The 18877-nt window shown below is 57.5% G+C and overlaps 1 protein-coding gene across 2 annotated transcripts in view; it reads right to left on the reverse strand.

Moving 5' to 3' along the window:
- Positions 1-1651: 1651 nt before the first annotated feature.
- Positions 1652-18877, reverse strand: part of LRRN2 (leucine rich repeat neuronal 2) — a 31275-nt gene continuing 14049 nt past the window's right edge. For both annotated transcript variants that reach the window (XM_084497595.1, XM_084497594.1), the window contains exon 2: positions 1652-7670. In XM_084497595.1, coding sequence (XP_084353721.1) covers positions 5284-7428 — 2145 coding nt within the window. In that variant the 5' untranslated portion in view covers positions 7429-7670 and the 3' untranslated portion in view covers positions 1652-5283. The remainder of the gene's footprint in view (positions 7671-18877) is intronic.

An 18877-nucleotide genomic window follows, 5' to 3' on the forward strand; every position in this document is an offset into this window, starting at 1 on the left:
TTTGACATTCCCGCTGCAAACTGGCGGCTCCCCGGGGTTTTCCAAGGGACCCCGATGCCCGAGGGATGGGGCACCCCCCCCCCCAAGCACCCCCAGGCCGTTTTTGCTGTTGTTTTTCCCCATTGCTGCTTGCAAGAGGAGCCCTTTTATTGCAAAACCGAGGGCTTACATCCCGATTCATGGTGGCTTCCCCTTTCCAAACGCTTTTACTCCTCGGGGCCTCATCCAGCGGGGGCAGATGGAGCTGTGGGCACGCGGTGCAGATGCTCAACGAAGCTCCTGCAACCTCCCCCCAGGGACCCCCACCCTCCCACTGCCTCTGCTCACCCCCCAACATCCCCGCTGGTGCCTGCTCCCCCCAGCTGGGCTCCGGCTCCTTGGTTCCCATGAATATTCATTTCTCATCAGTGCCAGCCCTGCCTGCCTCTCCTTCCCATTTACCCACACACAAACCCAAATCGCTTTCCCCCTCTCCCCCACCTCGTGAGGATTCGATGTGGTTCCAGGATGACTCCGCAGCAGCAAGGCACCGGCCGTGCCCTCTCTCCCTGCTCAAGCAGGACACGGGTGGAGGATTAGGGTTTGGTGCCCACGAGGGGTTTTTTTGGATACCCACAGCCCACGCGCAGCTCGTGCCAGCAGAGCCCTGCCTCACCAGCACCCGCAGCATCCGTGGTCTGTTGGCATCGTGTGGCAAAGCCATCGTGCCCCCGTCCCCGTGTCCTCCAGGGACCTCCTGCAGCAGAGGAGGAATTTGAGCCATGGCCCCGGTGCTGGGAGGGAGCTGGGCTCCCCAAAATGCTGAGCGCAAGCAGGCTGGGGACAGCTCGCCAAGGCTGCAGGGATCTGAAATTAGGCAAAGCAGCTAATTGCAATGCAGCCCCCCGAGGAGGTCAGCGCGTTCCTGCCCTCAGACTGCTCAAAGCTGACTTCACGCTGCCTCCGCTGCCCCGCTGCTCTCCATCAGCCTGATTTCCACCTCGATTGCCCACTTGAGCGCAGCTGAACGCATTTACCCAGTGGGCGGCTTGGGCAGAGAGGCTGCAAAAGGCCAAGGGAAAGGACCAAGCTGCAAAATTTCTCCTCCGTGGCAATTGCCTTGGCTGCTTCTGCCTTCCTCTGGTTCCTCCTGTGAGTAAAGGCCAGGGAAGTGCTGGCCCCGTGCCCCAGGTGTGTGCTTGGAAGGAGAAGGGGACCAGGAACCTGTGAGCCACCACAAGTCCCCGAGCGGCTCCGTGCCTCGGTTTCCCCACCTGCAGAGCAGCGATGAAGCAGGGAGGGGGAGAAGTGCTGGAGCAGTCAGAGGGAGAGCTGCCTGCCGCGGAGATTGACAGGGAGATTTTCCTGCAGGTTTCGAAAGCAGCACCTGCTTCATCCTAATGGCATCATGCATATGGATAACGCCGCTGACATTTCCCAGGGAGGTTGGGTGTTTTAATTTAAATCATTCTTGAGGAAGTGCTGGAGGAGAGGCCTGCTTTGATTCTCTAACGAACTAATAACAACGTGCCCTCGGTGCTCCCCTGGAGCCTGAAAAACTTCGGTGTGGGCAGGGCTGAGGGCAGGGAGGCTGCCCAGAGATGGGTACCGAGAGTGGGGTCATCCGCAGGTACCAGGGCTGTGCAAAAGAAGGACACAGTAATGGAGCCACTCCAGAAACGGGTTTTATTAGGTGCTTAAAATAGAGTCTGGCACGCAATGTTCTCGGTTGGCTTTGTCAGGAGAAGCTCGGTTGCATATGAGATCCACGATGCTGTTTGCAAGGAGAAAGAGGAGGAGGAGGAGGAGGCACGGAGGGCAAAAGAAGCAGAAATGAGGAGTTGTACTGCTATCCTCAAAGTGAAGGTAATAGAAGAAAAAAAAAATTAGAAATTAAACCTGATGAGCAGCTAAGGCTCGGTGGTTTATGGGGAAAAAATCAGTGCCCAGAGGGAGACCTGGTGGGCCACGTTGGAGGAGAAGCATTTCCCAACCAAGCCTTTCCCATCCCAGAGGGATAAAGGAGAAGGAGGACCAGGAGGTGATGGAGGCCATCCCCTTTTGCCTCCCCCTGCCCCATCAGCCCCCCAGCAGCAGCCAGGAGGGACACTGGGTGCTGGTGGCACTCTCCTGGGCTGGAGACATTTGGGATTCTCTTCACTAGAGCATCTCTTCGAGAGCTGCATCCCTGTGTGATGCTTGGAAATGGAGGCTGCGGCCCCCCGCTACTGGTAAAGCTGCTCCAGCAGTTAATTACTTCTGTGCTTAAAATAAAAGAAGACATCTTGTTCTTAATTGGAATTTCTCCACCTTCCAGCCCTGGACCTTGCCATGACTTTGGGTAGTAAATTAAAGAGCCCTCGAGTTGAGAGCCCCCTGGCTCGTACGCTGCTTTCCACTTGCAGGACTCCTCCTCCAAGCAGAGGAGGATCTCTAAGTCCCAATTACGACCCCTATAAAATTTTGCAAAGCCACAATTCACCTGGAGAAGTTAATTTCTGGCCTGATGCCCCCAGCCCAGGGCTGGAAATTGCGAGATGTGGAGGGGAAATGTGTTGTGGGGCTGGTACCAGAGGCTTGTGTCTCCCTGGAGTCCTCCAGCAGGGGCTGCAGCAGTGAGGTGCTGCCCCAAACTGCTCCAGCTCTGCAGCCCCACAGGGGCTTTGGCACGAGGAACAAAGGTTTCTGAAGCATCTCATCCAGCACAGCACCCAGGAGAAGCTGCTTGGTGCTTTAATAATAAATATTAACAACACCGAACAGTGCATGAGGCACCTATGGTGCTCTCCAGCTGGAGTCCAAAATGCCAATGGTAGAGGGAATGGTTTGAGGGCAACTCCTGTTTTGGGGAGAGGGGTTTTGGTGTCCCCCCATGGGCTGGGGGTGCAGTGGGGGTGTCCCAGCCTGTCCACACCACAAAGTGCTCCTGGGGTCACTCCAGTTTCAAAGGAAACAAAATTAATTGCACATATCTCGCATTTTAATCTCTGGTTTGCAGGCATCGCGTTGAGATCGGAGCAGCCGATCCCGGCAGCGGCTGAACCTTCACCCCCGTCCCAGCATGGCAGCAGCAGCCACAATAACCGTGATCAAAGAGGCTTTTTCTCTACACCTACAAAATTACAGCCTGCGAGGGCTTGGTGCTGGCTTTGTCTGGGAGCTGGCGATGTTTCTGCAGGGACCACGAACGAGATCGCTGTGCGCGGCGGAGGGGCAGGCGAGCAGGATGAAATCAGAGATGTGCTTACACCGGGGAAATTTCTCAGCAACTATTTCCATGGGCTGTAGCTCCAATTTAGCTGAACTGTAGGGAATATATTCTGCTTTAGTCCCCCCACCGTAAAGAAGGCTGAGGAGAGAGGCTATTTCAGGCCCTGAGCCCGCAAACACCGAGCGCTGCGCACCGCTGGCAGGGCTGGGGCTCGGAAGCCGAGCATTCAAAGCAGACGATGCCTCTAATTCAGCAAAGTATTTAAACATGCACTTAAGTTTCAGCATGTGCTTGGGGCCCCTGGAGATCTCGCTGGGTCCTAAACACATGCTGAAGTGCTTCAGTGAATGCCGAAGGGGGGCCGGGGAGAGCCGTTACCCTCCAAAATAATTACCCGGCGAAGGCGCCGGAGCCGCATCGTGTGCCTGGCTGAGCGCGGAGCTCGTGCAGCAGGGAGCTATCTCGCCTTGGCTGGGAGATGAATGAGGACTTCACGCAGCTTTTTCCTCCGTCAGGGCCTTGTGGTACCTTCGGGACCCCCTGCACGCAACGATTGCACTGGCTGTGCCCAAGGGTGCACCACGTCTGTGCCAAGACGTAACCTCTCGGGGCACCCGCACCCTATGCTCCCCCTTGCCCCCCCAGCTCTGTCTGGGTTGTTTTTTCTTGGGATTTCCCATGGAAGGACCCGCAAGTGGGGTGTTGGCTGGGCTCTGGGTGCACCCCTCCCTCCTGGGCTGCACCAGGGTCTCTCGGGGCTGTGTGTGTTGGTAAAGGCACGTTTTGTGTAGGACTGTGGTTAAACCAACCCCAAATCCTCACTTACAATGTGCATGGACAAGGCGTAAGCCCAGGAAAAAGAATGGCTGTGGTCTTAACCCACAACAGGAACATCGCTGGCAGGATTGGTGCCCATTGAGAGGGATGGAAGGGCCCCGTGAGCCTGGCTGGTTTGCAGTCACCACATCCCTCAGCTCAGCACAACCAGGCACAGGCGGGGGCCTGGAGCTGCCCATTGATCCGCTCCATTTTTAATTTTAATTGCTTATGAGAGAAAGAAGCAGCAGCAGCACAGGAGAGCAGATCCCACATCCCCACCTCCCGCAGGGGTGCTCTCAGATGGGCGCTGGCCTGGCCTGCACGGGGCCCCCCCACTTCTCCTACATCTGAAGTGAGGTTTGCTAATCTGAAGGCTTCTAGATGCACACCAGTGTGCAAAGGATTATTATTATTATTTTTTTTTAAACAAAAGCAGAAAAATCAAGGACTTCCTCCCCACCTTATTTTTTCCCCTCTTTTTTCTTTTTGTAACATTATCCGCAGAAGTTTTGATGTTTATAAGATAACAAAAGATTATCCACACTTGCTGGAAATGGGGCTGACTCCTGGCAGAAACCAGCCAGCCCCCCAGGGATGCCAATTAAGCAACACGTCACCACCAGCACTTCTGTTTCTTTTGCCCGAGTCACCTCCTTGTCCTCCACTTTCCTCTGGTTGATGGCAGCAAACAAATGACAGGGCTGCAGGAAGGAGCTGGGGATGGGTTTGTGGCTGATTATCTGAGTGCCCCCCCAAAACAAAAAAAGAAACAAACAAACAAACAAAAAGAACATATATCCCAAAGGGAAAGGCCTTTTTTTTTTTTTTTTTTTTGTATTTCCAAAACAGGGACTGTCCAGCGAAGGAGCTGACCCCGCTGGGGTGCTGCAGGGTGCTGGAGTGTGTGGGGAAGGGGTGATCTGCTGCTCACCCCTATGGCTCTTCAACCACTTGGGGCATTGTCCCCTCGGGGCCGGACCCTGCCGAGAACATCCCAGCTGTCCCAAGACGGGATGTCTGCTGGATCCAGACCCTACACGTGGATCCAGACCCTGCAGGAGCTCTGCAAGCCCCGTGGCCAGCTCTGCTCCCGTCCATCTACCACGTCGCTTTGTCTCTTGGTCAAGTCCACGGAATCCCTCCTTGTCTCATTTACTTTGTTCTGTTTCACGTTTTTTTGTTGGTTTTTTTTTTTTTTTTTTTTTTGGTAAAAAATAGTTTCTCCCTCCCCACCCCATTTTACCCCACAGTCAACCCCCAGCAGCGTGGGGCCTTCAGGAGTCCAGGGGCGCCGCTTGCACCTCCACGGCCAGGAGCTGCCTGCCACGAGACCCCCGAGCCCAGTGCGGGGCGAGGTGGGGATAAACCACGCGCACGGCCACCGCGTCCTGTAGGAGCTCCCCGGCCCTCCTGGGCTCGTCCCCGAGGCCGCAGCGAGCCACCAGGCCGGCGGCTAGCAGCAGGACGCAGAGGACCAGCAGGGTCAGGAGGTTCTGCCTGTCCCCCAGGGGCCCGTAGCGGCGGGTGGCCTCTTTAGTCCTGGCGTTCACGCAAGCCACCTTGGCCTGCAAGTCTACAAAGGCCACGTGGAGGCAAGCCCAGTACTCCGTGTCCTGGTGGAGCCGGGTGATGTTGTAGGCGTGGGTCCCCGTCGGGATGCGGGCCACGTTGGTCGTGTCCGAGTCGGAGGCGAGCGAGAAGCTGGACCAGGTGAGGTTGGAGGAGACGGTGTTGAGATGCGGCTTCCAGGCTACCAGGATGTGGTAGGCCTGCACGTCCAGCACCGCCAGCTCCAGGCTGGCCTCGCTGAGCGGGAAGGAGCTGTTGACCGTCACGCTGACGCTCCTGGTGTCCGCCCCGAGCAGGTTGTGAGCCACGCAGGTGTACAGCCCGGCCTCCCGGGCCGAGATCCCGGCAATCTCCAGCGTCCCTTCGGGGTGCACCTTGTAGCGCCCCTCTTCCATGTAGGGGACCAGCTTCACCCCCGAGGGGGTGACCCAGTAAATCTCCGGGTCCGGCTCCGCCAGAGCGCGGCAGTGCAAGGAGACATTGTCCCCGTCTGCCGCTTCCAGACGCGAGGGCAGGCTCCGGGCAGAGATGAGGGGCAGGCAGCGATCTGTCATCTCCCTGAAGGGGACATCCCGAATGTGCCTCCTCTTGAGCTCGGGGGGCTCGGCGCACAGCGTGGACTGGGGCTCGATGAAGCGGATGCGGTTCTCGGTGCTGTTGACCCAGCGGATGACGCAGTCGCAGCGGATGGGGTTGCCGTGGATGCTGATCTCCTGCAGGTTGGGCAGGGACTCGACCGTCTGCTTATGCAAGGCACTTAGGGCGTTGTTGTTGAGCATGAGGGTTTCCATCTGGGGCAGGTGGTGGAAGGCGCTGGGGTGGATGAAGGACAGCTTGGGGTTGTTGGTCATGTCCAGCTTGGTCAGCTCGGGGAGGTTGATCAAGGCAAACTTGTCTACGGACACCAGCTCCTCCATGTTGTTGAGCCCCAGCTCCTTGAGGTGCAGCATGTTGGTGAAGTCGCTTTGCCTGACCCTCTGCAAGGGGTTTTTGTTCAGGTCCAGGAACTTGAGGCCAGGAACCTGCTGCAGGGCCCGCTTGGGGACGTTCACGAGCTCGTTGTCATAGAAAGAGAGGCTCTCCAGGCTTCGCAGCCCCTCCAGCGCGTAGTCCGAGATCTCCCTCAGGTTCATCCCGGCCAAAACCAAGCTCCGCAGGTTTGCCAAGGGCCTGAAATTCATATCCAAGATAGCATCCACCCTGTTGCCTCCGATCATGAGGATCTCCAGGCTGGGCAGCATCTGGAACCAGCGGCTGTCCACCGTCCTCAGCTGGTTGGAGTTGAGGTGGAGGCGCAGGAGGCTGCCGAGGCCGGCGAAGGCGCGGGGAGCGATCCTGCGGAGCTGGTTGTGGTTCAGGTAGAGCTCCTGCAGGTTCCCCAGCCCAGGGAAGCTGCCGTCGGGCAGCTCGGCCAGCTGGTTCTCCTCCAGGTGCAGGCTGAGCAGCTGCGGCATGCTCTTCAGGCCGAAGTCCCAGACGTCGGAGAAGCTGTTCTGCGACAGGTCCAGCTCGGAGAGGTTTCTGAGATAGCCCACGTCACCCTGCTCCAGCCTGGCGATGTTGTTGCTCTGCAAGAGCAGGGTCTGGGTCCCCTCCGGCAGGTCTTCGGGCACGGCGGAGAGGAACAAGTCATTGCAGTCCACGGTGGCGGCCTCCCGGTAGACGGAGCGGGGGGTGTACCAGGGCCGGATCTGGCAGACGCACTGCGGTGGGCATTTCACCTTCCAGGGCACGATGGGGATGGCGGCGGCGGCCACCACGCAGAGCAGGAGCGAGCTGGTTCGGAAGGGTCTCATCTTCGGCTGGTGGCACCGGCTTCTTCCCAGGCAGGAAAGGCTCACGGGGAGCATCCGGAGCAGGGCATGGGGCGACCGCGGCTGGGCACGGCGTCCGCAGGAGAAGGTGCCCCCGGGGGAAGCCCTCGCACCGATCAGCCCCCGCTGCCGGCTGCCCTGCCTGCCTCCCCCCGCCGAGAGCACATAACCCCCCGCCCGGGGCCGGTCCTCTAATCAGAGCTTCACCTCCTCTTTTTCCCCAAAAGGCTCATTTCGGGGCTCTGCTGCGCCTTCCAGGCTGCTCCTCGAGGTCATTCCTGAAAGAGGCCAGACAAGAAGCTGTGTTAGGGGAGCCCCTGAGCACGTGGCAATAGCTGGAGAGGCAAAGCGTTGTGCAGAGGATCTCCAGCACCCTCCCCAAGACAAACCAACACGCCAATTTAATCTTTTTTTTTTACATCCATAGCATTGCCTGCCCCCTCCCAGCACAAGAGATTCAGGTGTTGGCCCTGGTCGCTTGGCCCAGGGCTACCAGCAGCCCCCTGGACCTCTCAGCCCCATATCACCCTACACCATCCCAGCAGTCAGCACCCCATCTCTGCGCAAACTTGGACCTTAAGGCTTGAAGGAGCCGATATTGAGGACGCTGGGGGCCCAGAGGGCTGATGCTGAGTGGGCAGCCAGGCTTGCCAGAAGGAGCAGTAAGTGAGCACAACAGGGCTGTGACATCCAGAGCACCGCAGCTAAACAGAACACCCCCGGAGACCTTTCTGTGGCCCCTTCTTCCTCTTTTGCTTCTCCGGTAGCAGGAATTGGTTAGTCATTAGCAGGCAAGGAGCAGCTGGTGAGCCGTGCTGCCAGCAGTGGCCAGCAGCAGAGGGGACAGCGGGGTGTCCTGGCACGGGGAAGCCCACCCTGATGCAGCTGCTCTCTGGGCAAGGCTGCCTGGCCCCTGCCTCTCTCCAACCTGCCCTCAACTCTGGACGTCTTCAGCAGAGAAAAGCAGAGGGGCAGAAGGAGGGAGAAGCCCCTCAGCAAGCAGCCTCACACCTTGGAGCTGCCTCTTCTCCAGGAAAAAGCCCCCCAGCCCTTTGGCTCCTCTTAAAGCTCTGGCGAGATCCAATTTCCCAGGAGCAGAAATCCCCGATCGGGCTCACTGGAGGCTCCTGGGGGAATAGAGAACCCCCCCGACCCCGTCCATGCTGGGTGTGATCCTGGCATCTCCTGCCAGAGCAGGAGCAGGAGCTGGAGCCGGCCTCATCCCCACCTTTGATTTTCCGATCCGCTGCCGCACTCCTGACCCATGCTGACACAAATCAAACCAAGCCCCAAAGCTTTTCCCTGTCTTAAAAGACTCTCGCACAGCAGGAAAAACATTAAAAAGAAGCCAGAGTAGGAAAAGAAAGTTTCTCTCCGAGCAGCTGTATTTTATCACTCCCCTGTCCTCCCTTAAAGGGCTTCCAAGCAAAGTTTATTCAGCATCGACTCCTCCAAGCCCTGTGCCAGAATTGATCCCGCACACTTCCCTTCTTGCCTGCTGTGAGGGCATTGGCTTTTAAACCATCTCCTGGAGAAACAACATTAAAGAAGAGGAAGGCTGTATTGATTTCTGCATCCTTCTGATGGACCCTCATCTTTCTTTTTAAGTGCACAGGCATTTCTGTGGCCGTAAATCTCTCCAGCCATTAAAATATTATAGAATCTTTTCTCCCTAAAAAAAAAAAAAATCATAATATGGAGGAACACTTTTTTATTTCCTTATGGCTGTGAAGAAGAGCCCAGGAAAAAAAAAAAAAGCACTTGTTTCAACCTCCATTTCACAGGAAGATTCCCCAGCTCTGCTCTCCGGTGATTTCTGCGCAGGCTTTGCCTCCACCGCTGGGTTTTTCACCTGTGCCCAGCATGGATGGGGCTGCAGCACTGCTGGCCGTGGAAAGTTGTGCAAGCAGGATGATGCTGCGACAGCCCAAGTGTTTCTGTAAGCGAAAGGATTGGAATTTGCAGAAAAAAATGTAAATTTCTGCTTGGCTCTCCTGGTACCATCGGAGATGCCAGCTGAGCTCTCAAAAGGACCAGCCGTGTGCTCTGGCTCACACATGCCCCAAGGTCCCAACTGCGGCTCTTCAGCAGGAACAAAGCCACAGCCACAGCAGCTAAAGTGTTCGGTTTCACTCCAAACACACCCAGGGTGCTGAACCACACCAAAAATCTGAGGGAAACCAGGATTTGAGGGTAGCGCATTGACAGGTCAGGCTCGGGATGCAGCAGATGTTGGTGCTTGGATGGAGCTCGGTTGCTCGGTGATGTTGCTGCTTGCAGGGAGTTTATTTTTTTTTCCCCTGAGCTGTAGAGGCAGGGGTTGAGCACTTGCTGCAGTGCCCTGGCACACTGGGAAGGGGAAAATGCCCCCAGTTTTTTTTTTCCCCCCTCAGGATCCCATCTCACTCCCCACGCTGAGGAAGCTGCTTGTTTCTGCCTGCAGTTCCCCAGTATTTAATCAATTCCTCGTCCTCCCTAAGACATTTCTGTGCCTGCTGCCTTCAAAGCTCCCCACGAAGTGGGAGAAGTGCCCAGGTGCACAGGCTGGGGGACAGGAGATATTTCTGCTCCTCTGCAAGGGAGGAAATGCAATGCAAAGTGCCAGGGCCAGCCAGGCAGGGCCCCAGATGGTACCGAGCACCCTTGGCTCTTCCCTGCAGTCCTCAGATGCTGCTTTCCATCCCGGGCAGAAAGGCTGCACAGCCACTTCCAGAAGGCTCCCGCTGTCTGTGCAGTCACCTTCTCCTGCTCGGTTTCCCCGTGCAGACAGACCCAAATTTTCCTGGCGGTTCTCACAAGAGAGGGTTCAGGCCTTGGATCACCAGGGTGTGCACTAGCAGAGGCACAGTTTCTACCCAAAACTCTGCCACGTGGCATCGGGGTAGGGCAATGCTGCCAGGCAGGGGCAGGGGTGGTCACGACACCGTGCTGCCAGCCCTGAGTTTCCCATCCTGAATTTGCCATAAGCCCATGGGATTGTTTGCAGAGCCACTTGAGAGCCCAAGGAGTCCGTTTCCATCCCAGCCAGATGTGCCCAGGGACAGAGAGGAGGATGCAGAGGAGAAATGTGGCTGGAGGGAATGAGAAGGAATGGGGGGAGTGAAAGCAACACACGGATAGAAAGAAGAAGAGGGAGGGCCAGAGATAAAAAGGAAAAAGCAAGGGACAAAGAGAAAATCGGAGAATGGGAGATGAGGTGGAGAGAGCAGGAGAGAGGGTGCACTGAGCCGGGGATGGGGAGTGTGGCTGCATGAAAAGGCAGCAGAAGCCCAGAGGGGAAAAAAAAAAAAATAGAAAAGCAATGAGAATGAGAATTGATGAGGCACAGAGAAGGGAAGAGTCTTTTCATCAGCAAGTTTGCTGGATGAAGCCAGGAGATAAATCACCAAGTGGAAGGAGCCTTGGTCTCAGTGCTTGCACTGGCTGCCTCTCTCCCTCTGTCATCTGTCTAATAGCCCGGCTTCGGGAGATAAATGGCTGCAGCTGAGCCCGCGCTCGCCTGCCCTTCCCTCTCCCTTAGCAGCAGCAGCCAGAGGGGCCGACACTTCCCTGGTGTGGCTGTGCTGTGGGGCAGGAGGTGACGGAGAACCCCCAGCACCCCGAGGGGGCTTCCCTGTCTGCTTCTGGTCTGGGGAAAGCCCTCTGCAAGCAGCAGCTGTCCCCTGCCGATGTCCCCAAGGGGCAGCAGCTGCCCCATCCGACCCGTTCGTCACCCTGGCAAGCTGAGATCTCCTGCCGAGCCCTTGTCATTTTGGGGTGAGAGTTTTAAGTAGGTGCAGGCAGCAGCTGGACACGGCCCTCGCTCCCGGAGCTTTGCCGCGCCGCTGCGCTCGGGCGGCCGCCGAGTCCCCGCCGGTGGCCCTGCCAGCTCCCTGCAGGGAGATGAGAAGTGGCAGCCAGATGCTGGGGGGGAATCCCCGTGCCCCCCTCCCCTTCTCCTGCTGCCTTTTGCTCTTTTCCATGGCGTGCTTCCAGCCTGCAGCCAGCCCTCGGGAGGAGGTGCCACGGTGGGGAGCACGAGCGGGATCCAGCACGATGGGAGCGCACGGGGGCACGGCTCTGTGGGGTCTGCAGTCTGAGATGCTCCCAGCATGGCCTGGGTGGGACCCTCTGTGCACTGAGACAGCAATAACAGACCAGATGTGCACCCCTCCTGCACGCACAGCCCTGCTGTACCCCAAAAAAAGGGATTTGGGGGCAGTTTCCCAGCCCCCAAACTCGGGTTCAGCATTCCCATGGTGGCACCCGGTGCAATTTGTCCCCATGGGCTAAGGGCACATCTACCCCGTTTAAATCTTCCTATAAAAGCTTCACGGGGTTTATCAGTGATTAAAACCAACACAAAGTTATAGGGTTCTGTATCAATTACATAGAAAACTTTGAAATAAGGTACCCTGCTGCTATCTGAAACATCCTATATCACATTTTATCAGGAAGGAGTAGCTGTATTAAATTCTGCAGGGCTTTGCTGCAACGGCTGGCATTAAGAGGCTGGCTCCGGGGCCACATTCAGAGCTGTCACATCCCCTGCCCAGGGAGCTTGGATTTTGGCACTGCCACACGCACAACACCACGAGCTGGAGGCGTTTGGGTGCTGGTCAGGCATCAAAATCCAGTGGGGAGAAGGGAAGGACAAGTGGCCAACAGCTCCATGTTGGCACAATGCAGCTGGGGACCAGGCAGGGGACGTGCACGGCGTCCCCACGTCCAGCACCACTTTGGGGTTTGGAGGATTAAAAAGCATCAGTGCCGGAGCTGGATCCCCACGGGGGTGTGTGGCTGTGCAGGATCAGGCCAGCCTGAGGGTGGATCTAAAAGCACGGGTACAGTATGGTAAATACATCCCGGGGGATCACTAAATCCCACGCATCCCGGGTTAGCCACTTCTATAACTCTGATACTAATGGTATCTATTAGATAGCTGTTCATCTTGAATAAATGTTTTTAATGATCCACTGTTTAACATACAATAACTGAAGTATTAAATCTCAATTAAGCTGCAGAGGTCAACTCATTATCTGGGGCTAATGGTGGCATGGATGGTGCAGGGACGTAACTCTTGGGGCATGGGGAAAAGGAAATAAATCCTTCAAGTGTCCCTGAGGCTCTGGGAAGGTTTTTCTCGGGTGGGGGCTGCCCGGTGGCACTGAGCACTGCAGGGGATGGAGCAGGAATGGGGCGATTTGGGGCTGGTGAGACCACCAGGAGGGATGTCCCTGCTGGCATCTCGAGTTGGCTGCAGCTGATACGGGCGCAGAAAATGGCAGAAATTCCTCTGTGAGATAGCTGATGCTTGAATGAGGAAGCCTGGAGGCCCAGCGCCCACCCAAATCTTCACTCTGTCACGGGAAGCAGCAGTTCTTCCAAACCAGCTATGGCCACGATGCCCCAGCCGGGGCTGCCTTCCCTTCCCAGCACCCAAGGGTGATGGAGAGCGGTGGTGCAGGAGGGACACACGGGGCGAGGGGAAAAACTGCACCAAGGGAGAACAGAGCAAGGGAGGGCTCAGCACCCTGCCTGGCTGGACACCCCAAGGGGACCTGGCTCCCGGGGGGCTCCAATCTGCCCCCGCTGCCCATGGAGAGCTCAAAAGGGACGCGGGTGGCTCAACCTGGTGCCGGGGGTGAGGATTTCTCCATCCCCATCCCAGCCCCATGCTGGGGCTGCAGCAAAGCACCGCAGGCTTGTTCTCTCCAGGTGCTGAGTCCTTATAAACCCGGTGGGCAGGGCGATGCCTCGGGAAACCCAAACCCTCCTGTTTCTGCCCTGTCCAACGGGGCCGGGACCACTTGCACCTCCGAACAAGCTGCTTCAAGCCCTCGGGATGGAAAAGCTGCCGCTCCGTTCAGAGCAAAGATCTGACCGCAGACCTCGGCGAGGAGTTTTGCCGCCGCGTCAGAAAATAACCCGCTAAATAAATAACCACAATCCGCCGAATCCCCCCCGGTACCGTGGCAACCGAGCCTCCCGCACCGGCCCCAGCATCCCTCATCTGTATGCTTTGTCACGGCCCCGCACCATCCGCCGGGTTAGTGCCATGGCAACGCCGTGGTCTTTAAACACAGGAGTTTGTGCTGTGATCGCAAACAGCATTAGGCAATTTAATTAAGCAGCTGGCAAAGGAAAAACTTTGCCTGTTTGAGGCGTTTTATTAAATTCTCTCGTATTATGCAGCTCCGCATCCTCGCTGTCTGGTTCGAGGGATGGGAGGATGCTCCCGCCCCATCCTTTCTGCAGCCCCAGCCCCGGCAGAGCAAACAAACAAAGCCGTGAGGGGGTGCGGGGTGGTGGCGTGGGGGGACGGGTGGGAAAACCCTCGTGGGTCCCTGCAGCTCGTGCTGGGGCTGCTGCCCTCCCCGGCATCAGCAGCGAAGGCACCTGCTGGAGGGGCAAAGCCCCACTGCAGCCCCGAGCTGCAATTTGGGGTTTTCATCCCCCCCAAAAAAACACATTTAAGCGAGGCAGGGAGCAGTGTCTGAAGGCAGCGATTTGGGGCTGCTGCTGCTCTGGCGACTTTTCTGGGTGTTTCTTCCCTCGGTTAAGCCGTGCTTTGTGCAGGGAGAGAGGCAGGGATGCTGTTTCTGGGCCTTCTCCCACCTCTCTGCTGGCAGGGAGGATGATAGCGTTATTTCTGCTTGTCTAGGAGGAAGCCGGGAGATAAAAAAGCTGCCGGGGAGCGAGCAGAGCAAACAGCTCCGCTGGCTGCACCTCGCTATCGCTCTGATCCACCCGGAGCCGGCGGCAGGAGCAGTGCCCGCTCCTTATCTGGATGCTTCTCCCCCTCGGCTTTGGATGTTTTTTAATGAGGAGGGCTGGGAAATAAGCCTGTTGTTCCTATTCTCTGCTCCCAGGCTCTGGAAGGGTTACAGCAGCTCTGCTCGCCTCCGAAAAAGGGCTCACAAGTGCCCAAGGCTGCTCTGCCAGCCCCCGAGGGTCCCGCGGGGCTGTGCACAGAGGCACCCACACCTTCCCTCGTCTTTGGGAAGCCCCAGGCCTGTTAGAGGGGAGAAGCAGCCCGCAGCTCTCTCCTTTTGGCTGGGGAGCCCTGGGGCCGCCTGGTTTTATCGCTGAGAATCGCAGGGCTGGTGTCCAGCTCTCAGGGTTAACCGGGGCGTTTGGAAACAGCCAGAAAAAGCCAAGTGGCAAAGCTGGCTGGTCGCCGCTCCGGGTGGCCAGAATAAATTCGGGGCTGGGAAAATGGATTCTCAGCCTAAGGTCGGAGCTGGGCTGTACTTTGTCCTGTAAATTTTGTGTCCCTGACAAAAAGCCGTGCTGCGTTGGATGGCATCTCAGCGCATTTTTGGATGCTTCTCAGCTGACTGGCACCGTCCCCGGGCTGCAGCAGGCGCTGAACCCCAGCTGTGCGCGGCCTCTGCAGCGCAAACCCCTTCCTCCTCCTCCTGTTCACACTTTAAAAAGTCCAAATCCAGCCCAGAGAGGGGACGATGAAGGGAGAGGCAGGGTGGGGAAGGGCTGCCAGCAGCCCCTTCCACCCAGCAGGAGAGGCTGCTGCTGAGCGCAGGCTCTTCCCCTGGCTCAGCTCTGCTGCTTTATTTCTCCCCCAGTAACCCCTGCCTGCCTTTTGCCCTTTCCAGCCGTTGCTGCACCGTCACTGTTTCCAGCGAGCTCTCTCCCGGCTCTTCCTCCCGAGTGGCAACAGCTCATTCAGAGCCCTTCACCCTGCCGAAACCAGCGCTGAGCCTCTGAGAGCCTCGCGCAGGGCTCCAAATGCCATTCGGCTTCTTAATCACCCGGAGGCTTCAGAAAATGCTATCTACAATCAACAAAGCTCAAAGCAGAGCGGCACCCAGCACCTCCCTGTGGGCAGGATGAGGACCCTGGGCTCCCACCCCTGGGCTCCGTGGGTCTGGAGCCTGCGTGGGACCCTCACCCTTGGGGAAACGCTTTGGGGAGCTGCTGCAGTGCACACCCCGTGGCCTTTTTCCACTGCATTTTCACACCAGGACCTTGTTCTCAAGGCTCACTGGCAGGCTGGAGGACAAAACAAAGGTTTTCTTCCCCAGCTTGGTGTGCGCCGCGCGGCAGCAGGGAGCTGTGCCGCAGGCAGAGCCTGTGCCTGGCACCGCCGTGCTGCGGCCGGCAGACAAACAGCCCCGGCGCTGTAATGAGCTCCCCCGTTCCTCCTCCCCGCCATGCTGCTCAATTATTCAGGCGAGCTCCTGAACTGCCTGGAAAACACCTCCAGGTCTTTCCTAATGAGCTCGCCACAGACCCGAAGTCCGAGGTTTGGGAGCAGGGAGAGCCAGGTCCTGCTCTGACACGCAGGCACCGAACAGGAGCAGGGCGAAAAGGGGGGATGTGATGGGGCAGCGCCGTGCCCCCAAAGGCTGCCGAGTGGCTGTGGGGTCCCTACAGGAATGGGCACAGTGGATGCAGCCTCGATTCTTGCATGCTAATGTCACTGTGCCGTTAGCAGGGCCCTTTTTTTCTGCTGTTTCCTGGCATTTTCTGGTGGCAGGCTCCCACGTCTGACACCGCTGCTGCCACACAGCTCCCCGGGGCCATGGGAGCACCAGGATGGGAGGAGAGGAAGGGGCAGCAGGGCTGGGGGCAGCAGCCGAGGTGTGCATCCTCCTGGGAGGGGGGACTTGGTCTCAGCCAGGCTGGCCATGAAGCCAGGGCTTTAACGTTTGCTTGGCAGCTCCCTCAAGGGGTTTAAGTCTGCAGTCTGCTGCCTGTCAATGGCCTTTTGTGCTGGTGCTTTCGGGCTATGGGGGGATGAAAATGAACACGGAGAGAAAATGGGGGGGGAGGAGGGAAAAGAAAGGAGAGTGAGACATCCCCCGTGGGCTGAGGCACTGCACGGGCTGCCCCCACTCCTCAAATTCCCACCCAGCTTTCATCTGCAGGAGGGTTTCCCACAGCTGCTGAGCTCTTCTACAGCCTGGGGAAAGCCCCAGGTGTCTGAGGGGACCCAGGAAAAACAGATAAATCCCTAAAGCAGCAAATCCAGGAGCGCTCCAGCTCTTTGCCCCAGCACTGAAGGCAGGGGCAAATGCTCTAGCAGTCCCCTCTGCCTCGCTGCTCTTGTTTGGAGGACGTTTTCTGCAGGACCTCAAGGGACAGCACCCATGGGTGACAGCATGGCTTGTCCCAGTCCCGGTTTTAGGAGGGAGGAGGGATGCCTGCGAGCTGATACCGAGCGCACCAGAAACCGAGCGAGACAACCCCAGGCTGGTTTGCAGAGTCCTGGCCTGGAAAGCGGAGCAGACGCGAGTCCCAGACGGCCCCGTCAATTCCAGCTAATAAAAAGGATATTTCACACATCAGGCACTTCGCCGACACGTTAATGAGAGCAAACAAAGGCTCTGCGATGCAGATTAGGGGATGCAGAAGAGCAGCTCCCAGGACCAGCACCGCTGGTCGCAGCCCACCCGGCTGCTTGCCGTGGCCAGCCCGGTCCTGGGGGGCACCCATGGGAGCACCCGAGGGACCACGGCCGGACCCTGCCCCACAGCAGCTCCGTGAGGCTGAAAAAGCAGTGGGGAGACACAGGGTCCCCAAAGCAGCCCCAAATGGTGGCACTGGAAGCGTTGTGCTTCCAGTGGGAAGAGGGGTGCTGTGACCCCAAAAAGCTGAACCGTGCAGGATGTATCTCAGCCTTATCACATCCAGACCCATCCTCGCTGGGCCACGGGATGGGAAAGTAAAGCAAAGACATCGCCGTGTAACCCCAGCACGTAACGCAGCACGGCAGAGGTGGAGCACAGGATAAAGAGGGAAGATTCCTCCCTGATCCAGCCTGGGATCAGCGAGGGCTCCTCCTGCCCCGCACGGTGCCCACAGGGAACAGAGGGAATGGAGCTGGGCAGTCCCAGGTTCAGGGGGATTTGGGGTTTGCAACTGATGCTCTCCTCCCTGTCTCAGCCCAGGCGCTGGGAAGCAGCAACCCACGAGGCAAACGGGGCTCAGAATTAAAAAAAAGATGGCAAACTACAACACAAGTGGACTCCAAGCCAGGATCCTGACTTTGCTTCAACTCCAGGGACGTCCTGAGCTGCAAACTCTGCTAACGCCAGATAAAAACGGAGTCCTGCTGCTTCCCCCATGGACTATCCAGAAAGGGAACCATCACTGGAAGGGTTAATTTCTTTCTTCCCCCCTTCCCCTTTCCTAAAGGGGAGATTTCATGCCATGCTGAATAAATAAAATAATGTGATATTACAAAAGACTGCAGCACAGTGTATTAGATAGCACAGCACCGTTGCAGGGCGTCTGTCAGCACCAATCACCGTGACTGATGACTTATCAAGAATGGACCTGACATTTCCAAATGAGCTGTTTTGATAGAGTTGTCATTCAAAGGGGATCCGAAATAAAATAATAATAATAATAAAAGCACCGGATGGGAACAGGAAGGGAAAATGGGAAACGTTGGCTGCCTCCGTCCCACCTATTTCAGGGCTCCCAGCTTGGCAGCGAGACGGGTTGGTGTAGGGCACAGGCAGTTCAGCGGGGATGTACGCAGGGTCCATATGGCTGGGGAGAAATCGGCCTCGTCCTGCCTCCAGAAGCAAAGCTTTGCTGAAACACAGCCCCAGCCTGAATTTCCCCTTCCAGATCCAGCACACAGCCAGGCTGCAGAGGGACGGGGGCGACCTGGCGGGGCAGGGCTGGCATGCTAATTGATGCTGGGGTCGCGCAGCCCTGTCCTTCCCCTCAAAGGGCTTTTAAACCCTCGGAATTTCGAGATAATTAGGCATCTACATGTTTTGTGAAAATAGCCAGCTGGGAAAGGCTTCGGCAAGCATTTATCCCCCTACCAGGAGCTGAAGATGTTGACAGAGCAGCCCAGCCTGACCGCAGCGTGCTCCTCCGGGGCTGCTGCAGCTGCTCGGCATCAATCGGCACATCCACGGGGCTGCAATCGCTCCCACACCCGTGGCACAGCATCACGGCCCCGTTGTGCTCGGGCTGCTCCCAGGGCAGGGGCTGCAGCAAGGGGCAATGCGTGGGGAGAGCCTTGCAAAGCAGCCAAACCCTAGGGATGGGAGGGAAAGGCGCTGCTGCGTCCCCTCGCTTTTTCCTCCAGGTGCTCCAGCTGCTTTGGGAGCCTTCCCTCCCCTGCAGGGTTGGGGGGCTTGGAAATGCAGCCCCCCAGGGCCAGAGGCAGCTGAGCACGGGGCAGGGCTGTGAGGGTGTTTCCAGCAAGCCTCTTCACCTTGCAGCGAGCAGGAGCAGGGCTGGGGACGCATCCCCAGGGTGGGCGCATCTCCACCAGCACCCCTCTGTGCTTACATGGCTGGGAGATTCGTGGGGGAAGAAACAGCCCGAGATCAACTCATCACCATTGTTGGAACTGCTAAAATATTTTTTTTTTCAAAAAAAAAAAAACACAGAAAATCCCCCTCGGATGAATATCTCCGGAGATATTCATCCATTCGAGTCCCGGAGGCCCAGAGAGGGGCTGTTTTGGGAGGAACTTTCAGGTGGGCCATATGGGTCCAAAAGGATGGTAAAACAA

The sequence above is a fragment of the Aythya ferina genome (genome assembly GCF_964211825.1).
Source record: "Aythya ferina genome assembly, chromosome: 25".
NCBI lineage: Eukaryota > Metazoa > Chordata > Aves > Anseriformes > Anatidae > Aythya > Aythya ferina.